At 32.0% G+C, this 22424-nt stretch overlaps 3 protein-coding genes across 4 annotated transcripts; all 3 read right to left on the minus strand.

The window, feature by feature from the left end:
* Nucleotides 1-2341: 2341 nt before the first annotated feature.
* LOC108323113 (ammonium transporter 1 member 2) lies at nt 2342-4012 on the minus strand. The gene has a single exon (XM_017555460.2). The coding sequence runs from the start codon at nt 3932-3934 to the stop codon at nt 2420-2422; it is 1515 nt and encodes a 504-aa protein (XP_017410949.1). The 5' UTR covers nt 3935-4012; the 3' UTR covers nt 2342-2419.
* A 10498-nt stretch (nt 4013-14510) lies between these two features.
* On the minus strand, nt 14511-17598 carry LOC108323115 (uncharacterized). 2 transcript variants are annotated; one of them, XM_017555461.2, is made up of 9 exons: nt 17267-17597; nt 17070-17129; nt 16900-16947; nt 16506-16638; nt 16323-16399; nt 15356-15454; nt 15200-15270; nt 15024-15114; nt 14511-14929 (listed from the first exon to the last, which is right to left on the minus strand). In XM_017555461.2, the coding sequence occupies exons 1-9, from the start codon at nt 17489-17491 to the stop codon at nt 14819-14821; spliced, it is 915 nt and encodes a 304-aa protein (XP_017410950.1). In that variant the 5' UTR covers nt 17492-17597; the 3' UTR covers nt 14511-14818. The 2 variants fall into 2 exon arrangements, with proteins under 2 accessions (XP_017410950.1, XP_017410951.1); XM_017555462.2 differs by lacking the exon at nt 16900-16947 and having other exon boundaries at nt 17267-17598.
* A 1494-nt stretch (nt 17599-19092) lies between these two features.
* Nucleotides 19093-21672, minus strand: LOC108323116 (uncharacterized). Its single transcript, XM_017555463.2, has 6 exons — nt 21413-21672; nt 21193-21267; nt 21014-21102; nt 20690-20774; nt 20496-20577; nt 19093-19563 (listed from the first exon to the last, which is right to left on the minus strand). Exons 1-6 carry the CDS (start codon nt 21581-21583, stop codon nt 19472-19474), a joined length of 594 nt encoding a protein of 197 aa, XP_017410952.1. The 5' UTR covers nt 21584-21672; the 3' UTR covers nt 19093-19471.
* Between the last annotated feature and the right edge of the window lie 752 nt (nt 21673-22424).

The following is a 22424-nucleotide window of genomic DNA, read 5'->3' on the forward strand; positions in this document are numbered from 1 at the left end:
ATAATTGATGTTTGACTTACTAACAATAGATGGATGAAGTATAGACAAAATTAGAGGTAACATGAATTAAATGATAGAAATGAAAAGGCAAAAGAGAAACAAAGAAAAATGTAAGAGGAACTATAAATGAAATTTCTTAGATTAGAAAAAAAATATTTTTATTATAACTGTATTTAATTTATTTTTTATTATTTCTGTATTATTATACTTATTATTTTTTTTATTTATAATTTTTTAAAATATACTACTTACTATATAATTGATTATATATTTATTTTTAATATAATGAAAATATATAAATAAAATATATTACATATATAATTGATTATATTGCTACTTTTTTCGCAATCCTTTCTTTCCAAATATTTGATTTTTTTTTTTGAGAAATAAACGCATAGATCAGGCCTCTCTTTTCTCCTTTTTGGTCTTTCCTAGTCCAAAATAAAACAAGAGTGTAGGAACCAATGATGAAGACACCCTATCGGTTGTCCTCCACAGTTCAAGAATGTTCTATCACAACACAATAATTGAACAAGTTGAAATAATGTAAGAGACAATATTTGTATATATTTTAACTAAAATCTAACCTTTTGTTTTTCGTGTAAAAGTTTTCGAAAATAGAAAATAATTGCGTCGTTTTTTTTTTTAACTTATATTTCTCCTTTTCTATTTTATCCCCTCAATCGTTGGATGGAGCTAATGGATGAGAAGCAACAGAAAATAAGACATGACGGAAAAAATTATTCAAACGAAATATACATAAATAATTTAGAATAAAATCACGATTTTAGGCTTCCATGTGCCAGTTAAATATTTCCAAGCCTGAAATTTATTAAAACATCTTTTAAGAGGCGGTAAGAATTATATATTTGCACCATAATTGACAGCAATGACAAACTTAAAATTTCATATGTGCTGACTCTATAACTGTATGATGAGAATTGTTAAACGGTTTAGTCCAAAGCTTTAATTTATCATGAAATTTAACGAGGTACAGTAATGTTCGCATTTAGTATGTACTATTAAAGCATAATATGCATACTAGCCTTAATAGTTTTGGCTTAGTATTTTTATGAACATTTTTATTCCTATTTTTATCAGTTTTTTAATAACCTACATTTCTTATGAAGTTTCCATAGCTATTAGCTATGAAATTTTGCTGTACAAACTAATTACACACTATATTATAGTTATTTCAATTATAGGATTGAGATCAATTACTTATTATAACATTTCTTTTGAACATTTGAATGTTTGTCTTGGTTATAATGCGTTTTAGATTTTTGTTGGGTCAATCGTATTAAATACAATAGTTTATTTTTTTACTTCAAATTTATATTTATAATTTTTAGATTGAGTTTTAAATCAACAATTATTGATAATTAAAATTTTATTATAAGCTAATTAGTATCAGTGATAATTTAGTGCTTTAAGGATTTAGTTTAGTATCATATATCTCATATATACTTATTGTCTATTGATATTTCTATTATTATAATTGTTTTAGGAGTGATTCTACCTAATACATATTCACACTTTTATTTCTTAGACGTACAAGTAACTATATCGTCTTGGTCTAAGTTTTCTTTTGTTGCTCCAAATCGATCAGGGTAGCCAAAGGTACTTCAATGCTTAAATCAATAATTAATAAGGACAAAGGTTGGAGCAAAGTCTTAAATTCACAATAAATGTGATCCTTTATCATTGAATCTCGGTCCATTATACACGAATTAATATTTACTCTTAACCTTGATTTGTTCTTTCTTAAGAAATATTTTGCCGTTGGAACTGCCGATTCGATCTCTAATTCTGTCTGGAATGACCTTCGTCCTATCTTATCCAAATTCGAAAATTCCAACATACATGACTAACAATCTTTCTTTAGTCACACCGGACGTCCGGTTATACAGTAAAATAATAAAAAATCTTATGGTAAGATCACATTTTTACAATAACATGAGCTTCAATTATTATAATTTGTAGAGAAACGAAAATTGCAAGGAGGTCGAAATACTACATATATTATCCAGAGGCAAAAAATATATATTTTAACACGAGTAAAGATTCTTTGACACACCTAAATATTTTACATTATTTGACATTATCCTTACTTATTTTTTATTCTCTTCTTTCTTAAAACAATACAAAAATTGACACTTTTGTGATCATTTTATCCTTGTAACATGTGTCAAATGAATGTAAAACTACGTCATGGTATCATTATTCATTTTAACATAATTTTTTAACAACATTTAAACAAAGTATATGTATTATTTTCTTATTGATTTATCAACAAACTAGTTATGAGAACCAACAAATATTTAAAAATGTAAATCCAAGGTGAGAGAAGCTGAGAAACGATTTGATTGAGAATGACATATGAGTATATGGGTGTTGAGTACAGGTGTATGTGCAGAGACTAAAGAGAAGATATTGATAGAGGTGCAACGGGGGGAGAGGGAGAAGTACTAGCAGGTTCTATTTTACGCATCATAAATCCTACGCCTCTGCTAGAACCATCTTCATCGTCATGGTACGCATAAGCAAACCCTCCATGCCTCGTCAAATCCATCCCTGCAGTTTCATCGTCCCTGGATATCCTCAACAGATTCAACTTATGAAGCCCGTAGAACAAAGGACCCATCGTCGCCGAAACCCACCCACACACCACCACTATTTGAATCAACTGCGCCGCCAGCAACTTCCCGCCGCCCCCCATCAACGCCCCGCACGGCCTCCCAATTCCATAAATCTCTTCCACGTACTCCCTCTTCGCGAACAGCCCCGTGAACAACACCCCCCAGGCGCCACACCCGCCGTGAAGCTGCGCCGCCTCCAACGGGTCATCGTACTCCACTTTCGCTGCCAGCTTGTTAAGCCCAATCAAAACCCAGGCTGCCACAAACCCACACACTATCGCGGCCCACGGCTCCACAACCGCACAGCCTGAGGTGATGGCAGCGAACCCGCCAAGTAGTCCGTTACACACGTCGATCACGTTCCAGTGGCCCGCCAATAACCGCTTGCTGAAAAGCGTCGTCAGAGCCGCTGTGCTCCCTGCCAATGTCGTCGTGACAGCTGTCCTCCCTATGGCACTCCATTGACCATAATAACCCAAGCGCCCATATCCCTTCGCTATAGTAAAAAACGAACCGGGATTGAACCCGTACCACCCGAACCATAATAGAAACGAGCCTAACACAACCAAAGACGCGCTGTGGCCGCGCAGTGCAACGGACCGGCCCGTCCTGTCGAACCGCCCGATTCTCGGGCCTTCAATTAAAGCCCCCCACAGGCCCGCTATGCCACCAACCATATGAACCACTCCGGAGCCAGCAAAGTCGATGACCCCGGACCCGAACAAGACGTTCCCGTCGATTCTTGTGGCGCTGGCCCAACCGTCCCCCGACCAGAACCAATGCGAAACGATGGGGTAAACGAACCCGGTTAGAAAAGAAGAGTAAATGAGGTAAGCCACGAATTGCGTTCTCTCCGCGATGGAGCCGCTGGTGATTCCAGCGGCGGCGATGGCGAAGGCCCACTGGTAGAGGAAGAAGCTGTAGTCGGTGGAGGGAGTGGGGTAGTCTCTAAGGCCGAAGAAGTGGCGGCCGATGAAGCCGTTAGAAGGGGCGCCGAAAGCGAAAGCGAAGCCGAAGAGGTAGTAGGAGAGGCCGCCTGCGGCGGCGTCGAGGACGTTGGTGAGCATGATGTTCATGGTGTTCTTTGCTCGGACGGATCCAGCGCAGAGCATGGCGAAACCCAGCTGCATGGCGAATACCAAATAGGCGGAGAAAAGAAGGTAGGTATTATCGACTGCGTAGGTGGCATCGTTGAGCTTTCTGGAAATGGAATCGAATTGGTTACAGAGGTAGTTGGCGGTGGCGGTGTGGTTGATGAGTGTAGCGAGGTCGGAGGAGCATGAGAGAGAAGCCATGGGTGATGGAAGTGAGAGTGTTGGAATGAGACAGTAAGAAGTGTGAAGAAGAGAAGTAGTATAAGGAAAATATGAATGGTTGTGAATGATTTTATATGGTAGAATTGAGGAGAGCCACTTGCGGTTATTTTATCGGCTTCTGTTGGTTTGGTGGTTTTGAGAGCTGCAGAGAGAATCTTTTAATTAAATGAGTTATAAATGATGTTCGCGAATATAGATCCTTCTCAAATATTATCTTCAAATCCTACAGATCGACTTTCGTCTTCGTTGGCTTCTCCTCAACCCCACGCTCCATCCCCTGCAACTTTTTTTTCTAGCTTCCGGTCTTCACAAAAAATCAAATTAATTTGAATGGAGGATAATATTTTATCTTAAAAGTACTAAAATCCTTATTTTTAAATTATCAAATTTATCATACATACATCTTACATAACATTTCGGTTCATTATCACATTCCACTTACCACAAGTCTAAAACTTTTATTTTATTATTAGAGGTATTCGAACTTGTATCATCTTATACTGACTTCGAAGTGAAATATGGATAGAATGTTTAAAGTTTGATCCAATTGTGTAAGGTATAAACTTTGATTAGGTCAGAGAGTTTGAAAAATACCATTAAGTCATTGATCTCAAAATTGGGTCCAGGTCATATAGGAAGTTTTGATTTAATTAAAAGAGCTTATAATAAAAAAATCTCTTAAATATATTGTTCTTGGTATTATTTGGATGTTGAATGTGAATTTGCATAGGTTCAAAAATTCTAAATGTGGTTTGATTACTCTTTTTATTTGAAAAGAGCTTCGTTGATGTTGATAAGAGAAGATCTACCTGCAAAATAAGAAGATTAAAATCTTTGTATAATCTAGTGTGGTTATGAAAGAGTGTGAGAGTAAGTATTTTTTTTGGAGTAAACTAATTATATTTATATAATTAACTTGAGTAGTATGTTTGTGTTTTTCCTGGAATAATACTTATTTTGAGAGTAAAAAGTATAATAAATAATAATAAAATTATATATAATAACAGCAACACACCAAATTATCGAGATTTAACTATAATATGTAAATATAATCCAAACATATATAAGTTTGAGTTGTTCCATATGAAGAGACTTAAAGTATTTTATTGGGTTGCATTTTTTAATATGTCTGGACTAGGTATAAACAATTCAATTATTTTAGAACCGAAACTTATACTATATAAATGATTTAAAAAAATTCACAAAGTCTATTTTTCTGCCTAGCGATAAACTTTTAGAAAATTTACTTTCTTACCACAACATTTTTAGACTCTCATTATTTAGGTAGACCCCTTCAATGTTTGGTTCTTATTTTCAAATTTTTTATTTACATTATAGTGTTGGTGTTGACTAACGACACACTCTGCTTGATTGATCCCTGATTTCCTAAAGATGATCAGACTAACGACGTTGAGGCATCATCAGTCCCAATCATCTCAACTAGAGAACTCCTTTAAAGAAGAAATGTTGGCTCAATACATTATTACCTTAATAATAGAAGTCAATTGGTGTGAGCACAGGTGTGAGAAGAAAAGGTGAAAATGACAGAACAACATCAAGCCTATTTATAAAAAAGGAAGTCACATCTTTTGGATTGTTAGATCAAAACCCATCCAATGATTAAGGAGATATGACATTTTATATCAGATGTCAGAATTGATAATACTTAAAACAAGGCATCACAACTCTTCAAGCTTCAACTATCACTTTTTCAAAGCTTACTAGGTAAAACATCAACCTAGAGCAATATTACCAAGTCACTTTCGGTTGTTAATCTCGTTGCAGTGAGTCTCCCAATGCTCAAACTTAAGAAATTTGTGTATAGTAGGTGCTTGACCGATCCAACAATATGTCGAGTTAACTACAGCTTCGCAAGACTAGCTCAATTTATTGAGACAGTAAAAAAAACCTATGACACCTCTAGGACAAATCCCTGAAAAGGTTGACTAGTCAATGGAATGACCGATCGAACATATAAATATCATGATTAATCATACTTACATATTATGCAAATGATTCTTATTTTGTAATTAAAGAGTGATTGAAACATAATTAGGTCAATAATAAATAAAAACTCATTATAGTTTATATAAAAGATTTATTACTGCATTTAATAATTGAATACGCTCTCTAATTTAAACATCAAAATATCTTTTATAATGATCATCAGAATAATTTTTTAAGAACCAAATTCTTTTAACACACGGGCTAAAATAAAAATAGTAAAATAAGAGAAAAGGAAGTGGAAAACTTGATTATTTGGAATAATTAGTACTTGACCCTACCAATAGAAACAAATAATAAAATTAAATTAAATATGTATAAAAAATCTTAATTTTCAGTAACAATTATAAAATAAATATTATTTGTGATGGGTGAAAGATATTTATACTGTGATTCTAAAACTAAAATGAAGCAGTAGATGAGGACACACCCGTCCTTATCTGTCGATATTCTCTCAATAATGTTACTGCACAGAATTGAGACAGCAGTGTAATCTTTGTGCCGTAATTTCTAGCCACTCTTTTTCTCAAATTTCTTCATCTTCACTTACTTTTTGCTTTACTTTTTATTTCTCATTCCATGCCCTAAATTTGGGATTTTCATAGCCAAACCCACATTCATAGGTGCATGGACTTTACAACTCGAATATTAACCCTGTGTGCCTTTATATGGATGCACATTATAAATTGTGGAGACAATTATTCCATAACTTTTTTTTTATTTCCTTATTACATAAACTTAAATATAATAGGCTCAAATTTAGTCAACCTAGCTCATTATGAATTCAAAACAGATTATGTTTAATTTTTTTTTTAAATTTTATCAAACTAATTAATCATTTAATTTGTAGGTTAAACATATTTAAGTTAAGTTAAAAGTAAGTTGAACTGGACACTAACAATCACCTTTATCATTGTTTAATAATTCTTATTTTTTATTATAGTTTTTTTTTAATTATATATGTTAATAATTTAATTTAAAAACTCTATAATATTGTTCAATATTTTAATTTATTTATCTGTTTAATTATATAAATTGATATTTTAAATATTTATAATAATAATGTTTAATGAAATATGTAAATATTATAATTATATTATGCTAAATAGATTGGTCATCTTAATCTATATGGATTGGATTGCAATTAATATATAAAATAAATTTTAAAAAAACAAATGAATAAACTCATTTATTCTACTGAATCATAATCAGTTAATATGAGTTATACAATTTCTGGTTCATAAAGAGTGAATCTGATTAAGTTAATTTATTTTTAATTAAATCTAAAATGAAGAGTCCAGTGAGTTAGATTGATTTGACTTTGTAATATCAAACTAAAGAATTTTATATTTCTCTTTTCCTGAAATCTTCGAGATATTTTCTATTGAGAAAAATTTCTAGATTGGGAATTAATGATAGCTGTTTACAAATTAATATATATATATATATATATATATATATATATATATATATATATATATATATATATATATAACTGACTGACAATGATGGATGAACCTAAATCAACTATTTATCACTGTTAAGTTCAGCGGAACGGGTGCACTAAATTTGTCAAAGAATAAGACACGACAACTCCACTTTTTCTTCTTTTTTTTTAAATTATAGATATCCGATTTTTTTTGAAATAGTAATGTAATTTTTTAATTTTTATTCTCCAAATATTTTTTATCAAGCTTGCCGCTGTTATGTGACATGATTTTCACTTTTTAATTAACATAAATCAATTTAAAGTGATGTTTTATAAAATGGTTAAATATTCTTTTGTTTCTAAATTAATTTAAAAAATTATATTTTATTTTTAAATTAAATTATAAAATATTTAGTGTTTGTGTTCTGCAAAAATTAATGTAAAATATTCTTCTAATAAGTAACGTGACATATTATTAGTATGTGAGAAACAAAATTTTACAGTAAAATAAAATATAAGTTTTATATGTTATTAATTGTGATATGATTTTATATTACCTTTCACAAAATACAGAAATTAAATATTTCATAATTTAATTTAGTGATAAAATACAATAGTTTAAAAATGAGAAACATGCGTAACTCTTCGTAAAAGAATGATATAAATATATCTTTATAAAGGAAACAATTATATGTGTACGGTTTAAGTTATTTCTGATGTGATTTTAAGTCTAACTCAATCTCATATAATCAACTTGTATGATGAGATTTACATCCACTTATATATTATAAATTAATTTTATTTTTAGTTGATGTGTGACTTTCAACCCACCTTCTAACGTCAAGATATAGATATAATCTCGAGTGTGAAACTGGACATTAATGATGGTCTGATAACGGGTAGAACAATATGTTCTACAAACAACAAATATCATTAAGATAGGCTTTAATCATAGCTCTGATACCATGTTAAAAAATATTCATATAAAAAAATACATAAACAAAAAGTTTCATCTTGATGGTGTACGCATTTTTATATGAATCCATGGTATTAGAGTTATAATTAATATATATATATATATATATATATATATATATATATATATATATATATATAAATTATGCTAGTTATTTAAAAAAAAGTAACGAAACTTGGTTAATAATCACATAACTCCAAATTTCATGGTTATATGATTCAAACTTCGCTCCCTTCACTTTCATATAAAAAGGACTATTAAATTAAAATCAGTCCTATATGATTGTATCTCATATCTATTCTTCAAAGTCTTTATACAAAGTCATAATATTTAGAAAAAAATTATTCACACCCCATTTTTCAAAAACAACTATCCTACAATACATTTGATAAGAAAATATTATATTAACATAATATATATATATATATATATATATATATATATATATATATATATATATATATATATATATATATATATATATATATATATATATAAAGGAAACATTATTATAAGATAATACGTTATGTAATTATGAAGTGGATGTTGAAAAAAGAAAGAGTGTACAATGATCATGACCCTAAAATTTATACTAAAACCTCACTTTCCATTAGGTAAGATATCGTATAGTATTGAAAACAAGTACAATACCCACCGTATTTCCTTTCTCAACGTGTACGTCGAGAATATAAAATATACAGAATAACACTTTCACACACTTAAATTATTTATATTAATTTAATATTTCTTTTATAAAATTGGTGTCACCTTACTATTGTTTTAAAATATAATAAATGAAAAAAATTATATATAAAAGCATAATAAATTTTAAAAATATAACTTTTATATATAACAGCCCAAAATACTATCAATTTTATTGCATATCTAACAAATGTTCGTATAGTGATTTAAAACAAAAGTTCGTACCAAATATATATATATATATACACACAAGACGACACAAATAATCTCTCTAATATTTTTTATTATTGTTCTAGAATATGTATTTACATATATTTATGTATAAAGTACTCTCATCCTATGTCAATGTCACTACACAAATAGTATGTAAGGGTAACTTATTTATATAACAACATAGTGAAATAACTTTATTTTAATTTATATAAAAAATAAGTTTGTACAACAATTCAATCCATTATATACTGAGAAAAACATTTTTAACGGCCACTATAAAGGCCTTTTAATTTATTTATTATTTTAATTTAAAGTTGATCTCAATTATAATTTATATTTAGAAAATTAAATTTATATTAAATTACTTTTAAATATATTGGTATATAGAAAAATGACTTTATTTCATTAATTTTTTCTTTAATTTCCATTATTTATTTCTTATGTTGAATAATTTACTTTCTACTCAATTATCACCGTCGATTATAGCATATTTTGTTTTGTCATGTCATTCATATTATACTTTAATGCTTAGTCCATGATAACCACTTAACTATTTAAACTTCTAACTTAAAAAAAGGTTGACAGTTAACTTATTCAGTTATTTTAAGTAATGACCAACTGTCCGTTATTAAAAAAATGTAGCATTATATTTAGAAATCTTTAAAATAATGCTTTTGTTGTGCGTCACACTTGACTGTGACAAATATATGTGAATTAGTTGTTTTTTTTTATCTGTAAAGTATATATATATATAGAGACCCGTTCGGTAAGGCGTCACAATGAATAAGGTTCAGTCGAGTTAAATAAAATGACTTCATAGTTGTTCGGTCATGATAATAGTTAGACAGAGTTAAAGTGTAATAACGACTGTTGATGACTGTTGATGACTGGTTAAGATAGATATTAATGATCATTAAGAGATAAATTAATCGGTCAGATTCTTGTAAACTCTATAAATAGATATTTAATTTCGATGTAATATTTTGCGCTTTTGCATTATTTTAGACCTCCAAAAAAAATTCTGACTGCAGGACACCCCCATACTGATAGGTTATCAGAACAGAGAGAGGAACAAATATTCGACTAGTTCAGGAGTGTTACGCAAGAATCATCTTCATCCCAATTTAGTAGAGACATATATATATATATATATATATATATATATATATATATATATATATATATATATATATGTGTGTGTGTGTGTTGGCTACAAACAAAGTCGTTTATCAGATAAAACAAGATATAAACATGAGTTTATATACACATAAGATACATCCCTTAGTAAGAGGCCTTTTGAAGTGGTATCAAAAGCAAATCCGTGAGGGCTTAGCTCAAAGTTGACAATATCTTACTAGTGTGAAGATCTATCTATGGATATGTGTGTATATTAAACCCACACAACATTCGGTATCAGAGCCCATGATTCAGATCTAGTGACTAGGGATCTATGAATATATATATATATATATATATATATATATATATATATATATATATATATATATATATATATATATATATATATATATATATATATATATATATATATATATAGCATTATACACAATTATGTACCGAGCCTCCATGTTACAACCTTGGTAGGAAAGAGAATTGCAACCTTTGGTGATTATTAAATTTATTGTAGGGTGAATGCTCTGATACAAGTTGCCTTCTCAGTGAAGCAATTGGCCATTGCATTCAATACAGACGAAGGAAAACTGTCGTGACACACTATTCTAAGAAATTAAGTTAATATACAAGATCATTTTTTTTATTAATTTCCTTCTTGTCGACAATAATTTATCTCTTTTAAATTGTTTGATTCGTGTTTTTGTTGTTTGTGAAGAATATCATTTTGTAACTTTCATGTTTCATTACTTAATATGACCTCATTTATTTTAAAATAGGAGTAATTGTGTGTAAATGAAAGAGTTATTAGGTTTTTTTAGGAGAGAGAAAATTGAAATATTCCCACTAAATGATTCATAAGCTAAATCATATAGAAATTATGATCCACAGCTTAATCCCTAAAAATAATAATGAGTTTTTGTACCAGCAGGACCGGGCGTCGTATGGAAAGACATCCCAGAGCGTCCGTCCAAGGCCGTTCGCCCAAGTCACAATCAAAGACCGCGCGTTCGTCCAAGGCCGCTCGCCCAGGTCAAAATCAAAGACTGAGCGTTCGTCCAAGGTCGCCCCCCAGGTCACGAACAAGACTGAGCGTTCGTCCAAGGTCGCCCCCCTTTCCCTAGTCACAATGAAGACCGAACGTCCATTGTCGAGCACCATGAACGAGCGTCGAAGTTATCGGTGCCCGGTCGCTCAATAAACCAAGCGACCCTCCAAGGTCGGCCAGATTCGAACGTCCGCCCAGGTTCGCAAAAAAGGACCGAGCGCCCACTGTGACCGGTCAGCAAAGCCAGATGGCCGCCCATATAGGTTAACGTCCCTGGCCGACCATCTCTCCAACTGACCGTGGTTGGGCCGTTATCAGACCCATTAAAGGTAAAAGGGCCGTTATCAGGCCCACTAAAGGTAAAAGCCCATTACAATCAGTATAAATAAAGGTCTCAGGTATGAGTTCGAGACCAACTTTTCCTTACGATGCATCCATGCATCTGCTCTGTCATATTACTGACTTGAGCGTCGGAGTGCCTTTAGCAGGTACCCGGTCCCCTGGCTTGGAGTATGGAGCAGCGCCTGGAGTGGAAGGGCGTCCGCCCGGCTTGGAGTATGGAGCAGCGTCCATCCATGTTTGTACCATCTGCCAGCTCAGCTTGCTTCGGTTCGTGAGATTCAGCAATGTCCGCCCGGTCCATGCATCTTCGCCGTCCGCCCGCCCGTCTTCGACAAGGTCCTCACCGACTCAGTCGAAACAGTTTTCTTTTTTAAAATAAAAGATTTAAGATATAAGAAATTCTCAAATTTTAAATTTTTTCACTTATTTATATCACATTTATTTGAATTGATAATCGATATAAACAAGATTTTAATATCATGAGTTATTTAAAGAGGAAAATTGGAGTAAACTTATATAAGAGATATTAAGAAAATACTTCTTTTAAGGATATTAAGAAAATAAAAAATATCAAAATTTTAAGGATATTAAGAAAATAAAAAATAAAACTGTTATAGTAAAGAGCACTAAGAAATGATTGAAAGCAGTGATAGATTTATTTATTAGGATTCCACTTGAATCAATTTATAATTAACGTGACAGTTACTATAATGATTAAATACATTACAACTCATACATGCGAGAATGATATAGTTCGTGAAAACTCGTAGGATCAACAACAATCTCATTATCATAAACTAAATAAATACGTGGAGTAAGAAAAGAAAATCTTTTTTTTTTCTTGAATGGCGGTATATTTCTGTTAAAATAACGTTATCATAATAAATTGTAAGATTAATAATTAAAAAAAATCACATATTGTCCCAAAAGATAAAAGAAAAAAACGTCACGGGAAATTTGTATTAGGTAGATTGATTGTGATTATTAGCCCAAGAAAATACGAGCATGAGTGATTGGTTGAATTTATATTTTGATGTGCAGTGTGTGTTATTTTATACCTTTTTGAAGGTCTACCCCTTCCAACTAAAAAAGAAATCACATACGCAAATGAGAGTGTGGAATTAAGGCAATATACAAATCCAAATTATTACTATAACAGGAATCTTTGAGTATTTTAAACACTAATCTTTAAATTAGAAGCTTGTCCAAGATCAATTTGTGACTGACAACTACGAATAATAATATATTTTAATTTTGAAGCCAACTACTTAAGTTTTTAAATAAATCAATTTGGCCATGTCAAAGAGCGTGAGTTAATGTTCATTGATGGAAGAGTGAAAGTCGAGCAAGTCACGATATTGTTTGTTAATCAACAATTATTCAATTGTTAAGAAGTAACACCTTAAAAGCCTTCACCTAATACTTATAGAATGCACTAAGGTCCAAACAGCTTACCTAATGCTTACAGGGAATGACGGATAGTGTTAGTAAGTGGATCCAAATTCGTGATGAATGATGGTTTAAAGTGACATTATGTTTAATTTAACTTCATAAATAATATATATAATGATTTTGTTATATCATTAATTGAGATAAAATCTATAACACTTTACTTCTTGTTTTGGTATAGGCTGGTGCAGTGCAGTCAATTTTTGAATAGTTGTCCTGTATCATTTTTGTCTAACATAGTTCAAATGATAGCAGAAGATACTCTGATATTAAAGTTATTAAGTGATTAAAAACGACTATTATACCTTAAACTTTTATTTATAGATTTTTCTATAAATTTCTTGTTAGGATTAGACTAATTACGGTCTAATTTTATTAAATCTAATTACTAATTTGTTTAGCTTAATTAAATTACTAATTGGATTTGTTCAGGACCAATCGATTTCATACCATCTTTGAGTATTAGTTTGATGTGATCTAATAAGTTTATATGGACATCTAAAAAAAGTCCAATAGGAATGATATAATAGTCTCATGAAGTTTATTCAGGATAGATCTTTTAATTTGATTTTAATATTATGTCATTGAAGTTATAATTTAATTTCACAAAAAAATTATACTTTATTTATATATTACGATTTTGTTATATCTCTAATGTGACCCTAACCAAAGTAATTCTCCATTCCTAGCGAGATAAATGGAGGGTGGAAATGGATAACATTGTTTCAAATAATCTAATTTATCATCTATGATTTCCTACAATTTTTCTACAGGATCTAAACATTGTGTTCCCACATATAATGCCACATAATGACTCCAAGCATTAACTGTTCCACTTTTATTTATTTATTCATTAGTATTTCTTAAACATCGATAACTTCCATTATTATAGACATTAGTACATTACAATTTCCACTATACACGACAAAGCAGTTCTGTCCGCATAAACCAATTATTGTTCCATGTTCATATATATGTCAGCATGATTATTGCAGTACACCAGTATACTTAATAATTGAAACAATGGGTGTTGGTTGGTAACGAATCAAAGTGATTAATATAGATAGTTTGCTTTGAGCAATTGAAATTGTAGATGGGACTTTCAAACCGAATGCAGAATGGTTCACTCACAAAGTCAAGGTTACTGACTTTGAATCTCCCAAAAGAACATACTCTGGCTAGAGATAAAATGGTTTTTTGTTACAAGGTCGACGCTGACTAATTCATAAACCTCCTAAACACAAGTATTTTAGTCAGGAAATAAAAAAAATTGACAAAGTAATAAATGGTACTCTGTTTTCTTACCGAGTAATAAACCTCATGTTATGGCAATGATGCCTTGTATGAACTTATTTGGAAGTGATGTTAGAAAATTGGCAGGAAGGAATAACAGCCTAATCTGAATGCTTAGCGCCAAGTTGAACAAAAGTATTGCTACTATGTACATTGTTTTCCAACCATGTGATGAGTTTGGTACTTTACTTTGATTATATATTACCTTTACTCATAAACTTAGACCGTGCATATACACCACTTACAAGCACACCTGAGGGAAGGCGCACCTAAAGCTCAACCTTTCTTTGATTTAAGCTGAAACCCAAGTAGAACAAGCCCCCCGGAGGTAAATGCAGACAAGAACGTTGAGAAGTAGAAAAGAGCAAGCAATGCTCCCTTTAAAGACTGCAGCCGAACATTTAGAGATTTTGATAATCAGATGTCAGTAGTTAACAGAAACAAGTTTAAGTGATGCGAGTGAGATGTTATTTCAAAGCACCTTAGCAAGCAGCAAAGCATTGTCGTTTGCATACTCCAAAGAACTGTCCGGAATGTTTTGAATTCCCTGAGCAATTTCCCACGAAAGAATCCTACATTCCAAATATAAACAACAACTAAGTTTTCCCCCTCTCCATCCTTTGTCTTATAAAAGTCTAGTTGAACTTCGAAACTTACCCAAAAACAAATCCAATTACAGCCCCGATATTGGCCTTGTCTGGTGTTATTTCAACCTGCAACTCTCCAAACTGCAGTTGGCAATCAGGTTACTAATTTTTCAAAGTCATAGTTTCTTATTGCATAAAACGTGCCATAGACAGAATAATTACAGACTTTCAGCACCCTCGTCTCCTCTTTCGTTTCTTCAACAGTCACTGCTGACGTTGAACTAGCAGATAGAGCTCTACCAGCTGCAATCATTGCTTTTGCAATCTACGAGAACATTGCAATATATTAGTATTACTGAGATAAAAATAACTACTTTAATTATGTTGACATAGATTCTATTTATTTCGTTGTTTAACCGGTTTTGTGAAAATAAATCACCAAACTAGATTCCTAGCCGATGTGTTCCACTGATGTCCTGAAATTTGGTCATGTTTAGCCAAGCACTTTTGGTCTTCTCTTCTTAAATGTATAAGCTTCTTCAATTAGTTTCAATTAAAGTTACTAAGAGTTTTTCTAAAACATTACTTGTCGTGACCTTTTATAAGGAAAGTCCGAAATCAGCTATGTCAAATGCTCCCTAAGTAATCACACTTTAAGCTACGAAATACACACAACCCCTAAGAAGTGATCAAAGTGAAGTAATTTGTGTCCTGATACTTAAGAAATGATCGCCCAACTATGTTAACTGTTTTTTGGCATGACAAACACCGAATCACATTGACCTTTTAAGACATTAACGGGGAACTTGGGGAACTTGCGAACTACATCCAACGTGATTTGTCATTTGTTACGTTAGAAAGCAATTAACTTCACTAGGCAAAAAGGATTATATCCATGTATTTCATAAGTATAGGGACCTAACAAAATCAAATTGAGATAGGAACAAAAACCAAGATTGAGTTTTAGGGATAAAAATATAGTTAAGCCTACTATATATGTTTTTAGTGGGAGAATATAACTTCAAAAATAAATTAAAATCATATCATATAGAGGGTAAATGGCCCCAAATATAGCCAACAAACACGAAAAGAGCACAACCATTCATTCTAAATGGATACCAGCTAGTTATTTCCCGAAGAAATTCATTTTCTGATTAGAGATCCACTGGCACAGATGGAGTAGAGTACAATACCTTTTGTGGTTCACCTTGGCCATACTGTCCCATTGATTGAAACCTTCTTCCAGCAGATATTAAACGCTTTCCAAGTGCTAATCAACAAAAAGAACAAACACATCTTCAAGCGTAAATCCTAACTAGTTTTGAGGGAAAGGGGTGTTTGGCAGAACCTCATTGATTACTTTCTCATGGGTTTACCCGATTTGGCAGAACCTGTCAACTTGGCCTCAATCAAAGGAATCTTTTTCACTAAAGAGTGAGACATTGATGTGTCAGCAAGTTCCCAAGCTCGAGAGAGGTTTAGCAAAGTCTCTCCCAACTCTTGGCCACACTGAGGAATTATATTTATTCCCATTAAACAAAAATAACCATTATAACGAGAAATACACCAGACACACGCGGACATCTTTTGGAGGTAATTAATGTGTTAGAGCATCAAATGTAGTGCTTCAAGATAACGTCCACGAGTGTATTGACAGTGATGGATAAAAAGCTCAATGACAAGGTCAAACATTAGCATTGTACATTGTAACACTCAAACTTAATTGGAATCTGAATGGGGTTGCGAATTATAGCCAGTAAAAGTACCAACCTCATCTAAAACAGGCCCGTTTGAAAGGTCGAACGCGGCGTCGTTTAGCTTAACAAAATTTAAAACACAAACATAGCAAAGGAGCATATTTATATGACTATCGATTGATAATGGAAACGATTGCATGATAATGCTGAAACGGGCAAAGCAAAGGATTTCATGGCACTTACGTCTAATCGAAGGTCGCGGGGAAACTGTGCAAAGTAATCAGGAGGAAGATCTAAACTGCCCTGCAACGAAAGCACGCAAGAAATCTTGAATCACGAATTTACATTGAGAAAGGAGTATTTAGAAGTTGTGAAGTTGAAATTTTTAACTTACCCAGAAGAGAACGTTAAACTAGAAAGATGGAGTATGAATGACTTACAGCAATTTCTTGTAAAAGAGATTGAGGGTCAGGTTCAATCGATTTGGGCGAGTCGGATTCAGTCAGAGCAAAACGCACAGAAAGAGGTTTCGGAAGATAAATGGAATTGGTGGCAGAAATAGGAGTGGCGAATTTGAGTGAGGAGGTTAGGGAAGCCAACTGATTGGGGTAACGGTGGGATATAGGAGCTGTCCAATACCAGAATTGAAGCGCAGCTGAAGCCATTTTTTCTTCCCAGGTTGGATTGGATTGAAGCAATGCAATTCAGTGGCAGCCACTGAATTTCCGGCACAAAATTTTAAATTAGCATGAGACTTATCTGTTCTTCCTTTTTTCATACGAGACACCAGTTAAATTTAATTAAATTCTTTAAAAAATAATGCTAATGTACTTAATTAATTTTCTTTTTTTTAATTAGTTTTCTACTGTTCATATTTTCATAATATTTGATAAAAGTAAGTAATGAAAACAAATGTAGAATTATGACATATCTTACGACAAACAGGATTGAGCAGTAGACAAATGAGCTTAATTTTTTTAAAAGGAAACTGGGACGTTTTATAATAAGTTAAATCTTTTTCGTTTTACCTGTGTGCAAGTGCAACTTTTTTTGAGTATAATGAGACCTAAACGAAAAGAAAAAGAAAAAAAAGTGGCATAAGGATAGACATAATAGTGAGTGTGCTTGGAGGTCGAAGAAAGTGGACAGTGGCTTGCACAGATAAACTAAGGTCTTTCTTCATGCAATTTTCTTTTTACACCTCCAAATTTTATTTTAATGACAAATATGTTTTTCAATAAATAAATAAATATATATATATATATATATATATATATATATATATATATATATATATATATATATATATATATATATATTAAATGAATTAGGTAAATATTAATTACTGTTTACGTATTACTAAGATGTTGCATTCCCAAGTGAAAGTTCTCTTCTTCAACTTTCTTCTTCAAACGAGTTTAGCTTTTTCTTTGGCTTCCTTCATTCTCCTTCATCTCTCGTATCGTTTGGAACTTTGTCTTCGTTCAGGTACACATTTTATTCAGCTTTTTTTGTTACAATTTTTATTCTTCATTTAAAATTTAATATTTATTTTTATTATATTTTACATGTATTGGATTTAAAAATCTAATTCGTAAAAATATTAATTACATATCAAAATTCAATTTAAGAAATCAACAAATACTTTATTTATAATCACTAATAAAAAAAAGGTTTTTGACATCTATTATTTTCAACCTTTTACTTCACAAAATAAAGGAAAACGTTGATTACCGTCAAAATCCGATGCACGTTACAAATTTATAAATGTAGTAAAGAAATGTGTACCTTTTTCGATTTTCGTTGGACGACTTACTTGAAGGTTGGTTGCGGGTGCATTGTGAGGAGAGGATGTGTGCTGGTGAGTGATGGATGTGAGTGTCTAGGAGAAAGTGAGTGAGAAAAAGTAGGAGTGTAGGATAATTATAATAAAATGAATTTATCCATACACTTACCCAGAAAATTATCCAGAGGAATTTATGTATATGTCAAATGATAACGGTATATAATGGGAGTGCCAAAACCAATCGATCCCTGTGTGCGCGAACAAGCTTAGATAAATGTCTTTTCATCTTTCACTAGGTATTTTACTTTAGACACTTGGTCTCAAAACATGCTAGAAAAATATGATCCTATTATTCTTTCAAACAATGTCCTGATAGACCTACAGACATGGGATAGGGAGAAGGGAAATGGTTTACGGTGGAAGACTAGATCATACATTACTTGCAAAAGATAGGGAAAAAAGAGGACAATGTACAAGAAGTAGCAGCAATCCAACAAACAAGGCCCGATTTCTTGACACTTAAAGAAGCCCATATGCAACACAACAACATTTAACTAAAAAACTGTAATTTAAGTACTAGTCTAACTAATCTAATGTGACTCCAGTTCCCTCCCAGTTTGAAAATTAAAGTATGTCTTACAATGAAACAAAGTCCAGCTCACAACACGAGTGAATGAAAATCTCGCGTTTTCGCTATTTTAGAAGTAGACCAACTTGCAAAGTAAACTACAAGCTTGCATTCCTGTATGTCTAAAAATAAAACTGTTCACGTATATATAATTTTTCACCCTAACACCAATGCATGTTAGTACATTTCTACAAAACAGAGAACAAATTCCTGCTTGATGAAGTGTTCTAGTCAGCTTGCAGCCTTTGCAACCTTTCTTTGCTCAATTTGTCCAGTTACAGGGCACTGCATCTCAGTCCAACTTACTGGAACCATGGTTGCACCTAAACAGAAAAAATGTACAACAAATCGAGGCACAAGTGATTCAACCAAGTATTCTCTGGGAAAAGACAAATTGATATGTAAAACAACATTCCACAATGCACAGTCACATTAAATCATAGGCTTAAACGAAATAATCTATTTCAATTTGGCAGGCATTGATTTAATCCCTACCTGATAGATGATGTCCAACCAATGCATGTGCACAACTTACAATGTAATTATTAGATTTTACTCCTGTGCTTGCTAAAAATAAGATGAACCAGAAATAGGCACGTAAAAAATGATAAAACAATTTATACAAAAATGAATTAAAAGCTAAACTTCAAGCTGTGTTCACCAAAATAAAGTTGAAGTAGAATCTAACATTTTATTTTTAATATCATCTCGAGTAGTGTCCATTTATTCATAGATAATTTAGATTCCAGCTAAAATCATCACAAGTCAGCCATAATAGGTTCAAGTCTACCCACATCATTAAACTACTCCCACATACTTAAATGATAATTTTTGCTGTATTTAACTGGTTGACACTAACTGACAAATTGATGTAATTGTAGGGAATATTCAAAGAATCATATTATTCTAATAAAATTTAAATATGAATATATTCCCTTGGACTTCAGCAATACTTGACCTATCCTCATAGATAATAGATAATAGATAATATTCCACAGTAGTCAATGAGCCAGAAATTGTAAAAGTAGAAAGTATCAGACCTAGACGAGCTTCCGTCAAACCCAAATGCAGTTTCAATGTTATTATTGCACCCCCTTTCTAAGGAAAAACTTACAGAAGAAAAACTAAAGTCCCTAAATAGACATATAAAGGCAAACAACAGATATGTGCGACACAATAAACCGGGCTTAAGTAATGCACAACAAACTAAATAAGCAAGCAGTCACAAAAGTCCTAAATATGAACCAAATCTCACCAGCAATGCTTTCAGCAGAAACAACACCAAGTTCATTCTTTGCAGTAGACAGAAAGTAGGCCCGTGCATCTCCAAGAGAAAGCTAACAAAAACATGTTATTAAGGTGCTATTGAAGTAGCAACAAACAAATTTAAAAACATTAAGGAAAAATTGAAATGAACTTATCAAAACTCTTAAAAGAAAGTAATAATACCACAAGAGCTTTAACAATATCACCGGGATGAAAAGACAGGTGCATGTCTACTTTATCAATTTCAGTAGCTCTAACATCTTGCTGTCTGTTTTAAACACAACTCTCATCTTATCACAATCCCCAAAGTCAAACAAAATGAAATTCATGGTATAAAGATAATAATACATGTAAGTTCAACCGAAAGACGAAGAAACTCTAAGCATACGATATCTACAATCGATGACTACAATTCCTCTAATCCTTTTCTTCCTTTTTTTCTGAAAGTGCTAAAGTCACTGTCTCTAAAGCTATAAAAGATAACTTGATGGTGTAAGAATAGCATACCTGATAATGCCGGTAAATTTTTCTCGAACACACTTAGATCCAACACACATAATATCAGCAGAAGCGGACCGCGCCATTACTTTGGTGACCTATCAAAGCAAAAGAGACGCAGTTGAAAACAGAGAGCGTGATGAAAAGTATATTAGACGATACATAGCCTTAGCCATAGATATGTATACCCGCACAATGACAACAGATCCAGGTTGTGGAACAGGTCCATGCGCCTTGTGACCAGTTACTTCAACAGTCGGCCTCTGCATGTTACAAATAATCACAATCAGAAACAGTACGACACTATAATTTAAGCTCAACGTCAAATTAAACTAACAAAAACAGAAGATATGTGTTGTTGGTGGATTGATTATCACGTGGAATGAGCAATGGAAAACGAAACCCTACCTTGTCAGGAGAGTCCGGCGGCGGAGGAATGGTACGGTGGAAGCCGGTTAGGGAGGCGTAAACGGTGTTGTTGTGAGGCGCTGCGTATGCTCCTCTCCCAGCTTTGACATCGCTGCTTCTTCCCAACACTTCTCCCGGTGTTACCATCGGTGCTTCTTTCTCTTCTTCCATCGCGGCTCCCAACCCTTCCACTTAGTTTTGGGCCTAGCCGCTACAAATTCACCGCTTCTTGAACCGGCCCTCTAACAAAAATAAACATTGTTTTCAATTTGGGCGGGGTGCTTCTTATTTACTTGATAACACGTGAACTCCAATCATATTGTTTGTAAAAATGATTTTTTTTAAATATATAATAATTATTTTTTGACTAAAAAAATTATATTCAAATAAGGTTATGTTTGGTATTATCATAAGTTTTAACATTTGACCCTCAAAATTCATATTATATAAAAATTTATTAAAAATAAAATAATATATAATATTAGGATAAAATAAATCTAATGATAAAAATTACACGAAACATAAATAAATTATATTTATTATAAGAAAATCTAAATAAATACGTTCAAATAAAATGTTAAATATCAAAACTAAATTAGTTAATTTATTAACATTATATTATTATCCTTTATTTTAACTCATTTATTTTAGTTTTTTGTTTTTAATGAATGGCTTGACGATCTATAACAGAATTTCAATCATCTTATATCTTAGCCTTATAAATTGTAAAAGCATTCAAATCAAATGGAAAAACATTCAAAATTTGTTGTTGAATATTATAGATGAGACTTTAATTATCTACCACTCGCCTATGTATGTTTCAAAAATAAAATTCCATTCTTTCAAAATAACTTTAAAAATGTTGCAATTTCTTTTGCAAAAATTAACATAGGACAATTAAAAGTAGAGACATTTCAGTAGCCACTAATGAGGGAATGACAATCCAGATCAGACATCCATATCTTTTGAAAACAAAAAGATAATGGTTTGAAAACCCCAACTAAATGAAAAA

This window comes from Vigna angularis, chromosome 3 (assembly GCF_016808095.1).
Source record: "Vigna angularis cultivar LongXiaoDou No.4 chromosome 3, ASM1680809v1, whole genome shotgun sequence".
NCBI lineage: Eukaryota > Viridiplantae > Streptophyta > Magnoliopsida > Fabales > Fabaceae > Vigna > Vigna angularis.

Coding starts and splice junctions, on each gene's coding strand:
- LOC108323113 (XM_017555460.2), bottom strand. CDS start 3,934: ATGGCTTCTCTCTCATGCTCCTCCGACCTCGCTACACTCATCAACCAC.
- LOC108323115 (XM_017555461.2), bottom strand. CDS start 17,491: ATGGCTTCAGCTGCGCTTCAATTCTGGTATTGGACAGCTCCTATATCC. Junction 16,400..16,505: donor GACAGGTTCTGCCAAATCGG/GTAAACCCATGA, acceptor TTTGTTGATTAG/CACTTGGAAAGCGTTTAATA. Junction 15,115..15,199: donor GTAATTGGATTTGTTTTTGG/GTAAGTTTCGAA, acceptor TTTGGAATGTAG/GATTCTTTCGTGGGAAATTG.
- LOC108323116 (XM_017555463.2), bottom strand. CDS start 21,583: ATGGAAGAAGAGAAAGAAGCACCGATGGTAACACCGGGAGAAGTGTTG. Junction 21,103..21,192: donor GATCTGTTGTCATTGTGCGG/GTATACATATCT, acceptor TTGCTTTGATAG/GTCACCAAAGTAATGGCGCG. Junction 20,775..21,013: donor AAATTTACCGGCATTATCAG/GTATGCTATTCT, acceptor TGTTTAAAACAG/ACAGCAAGATGTTAGAGCTA.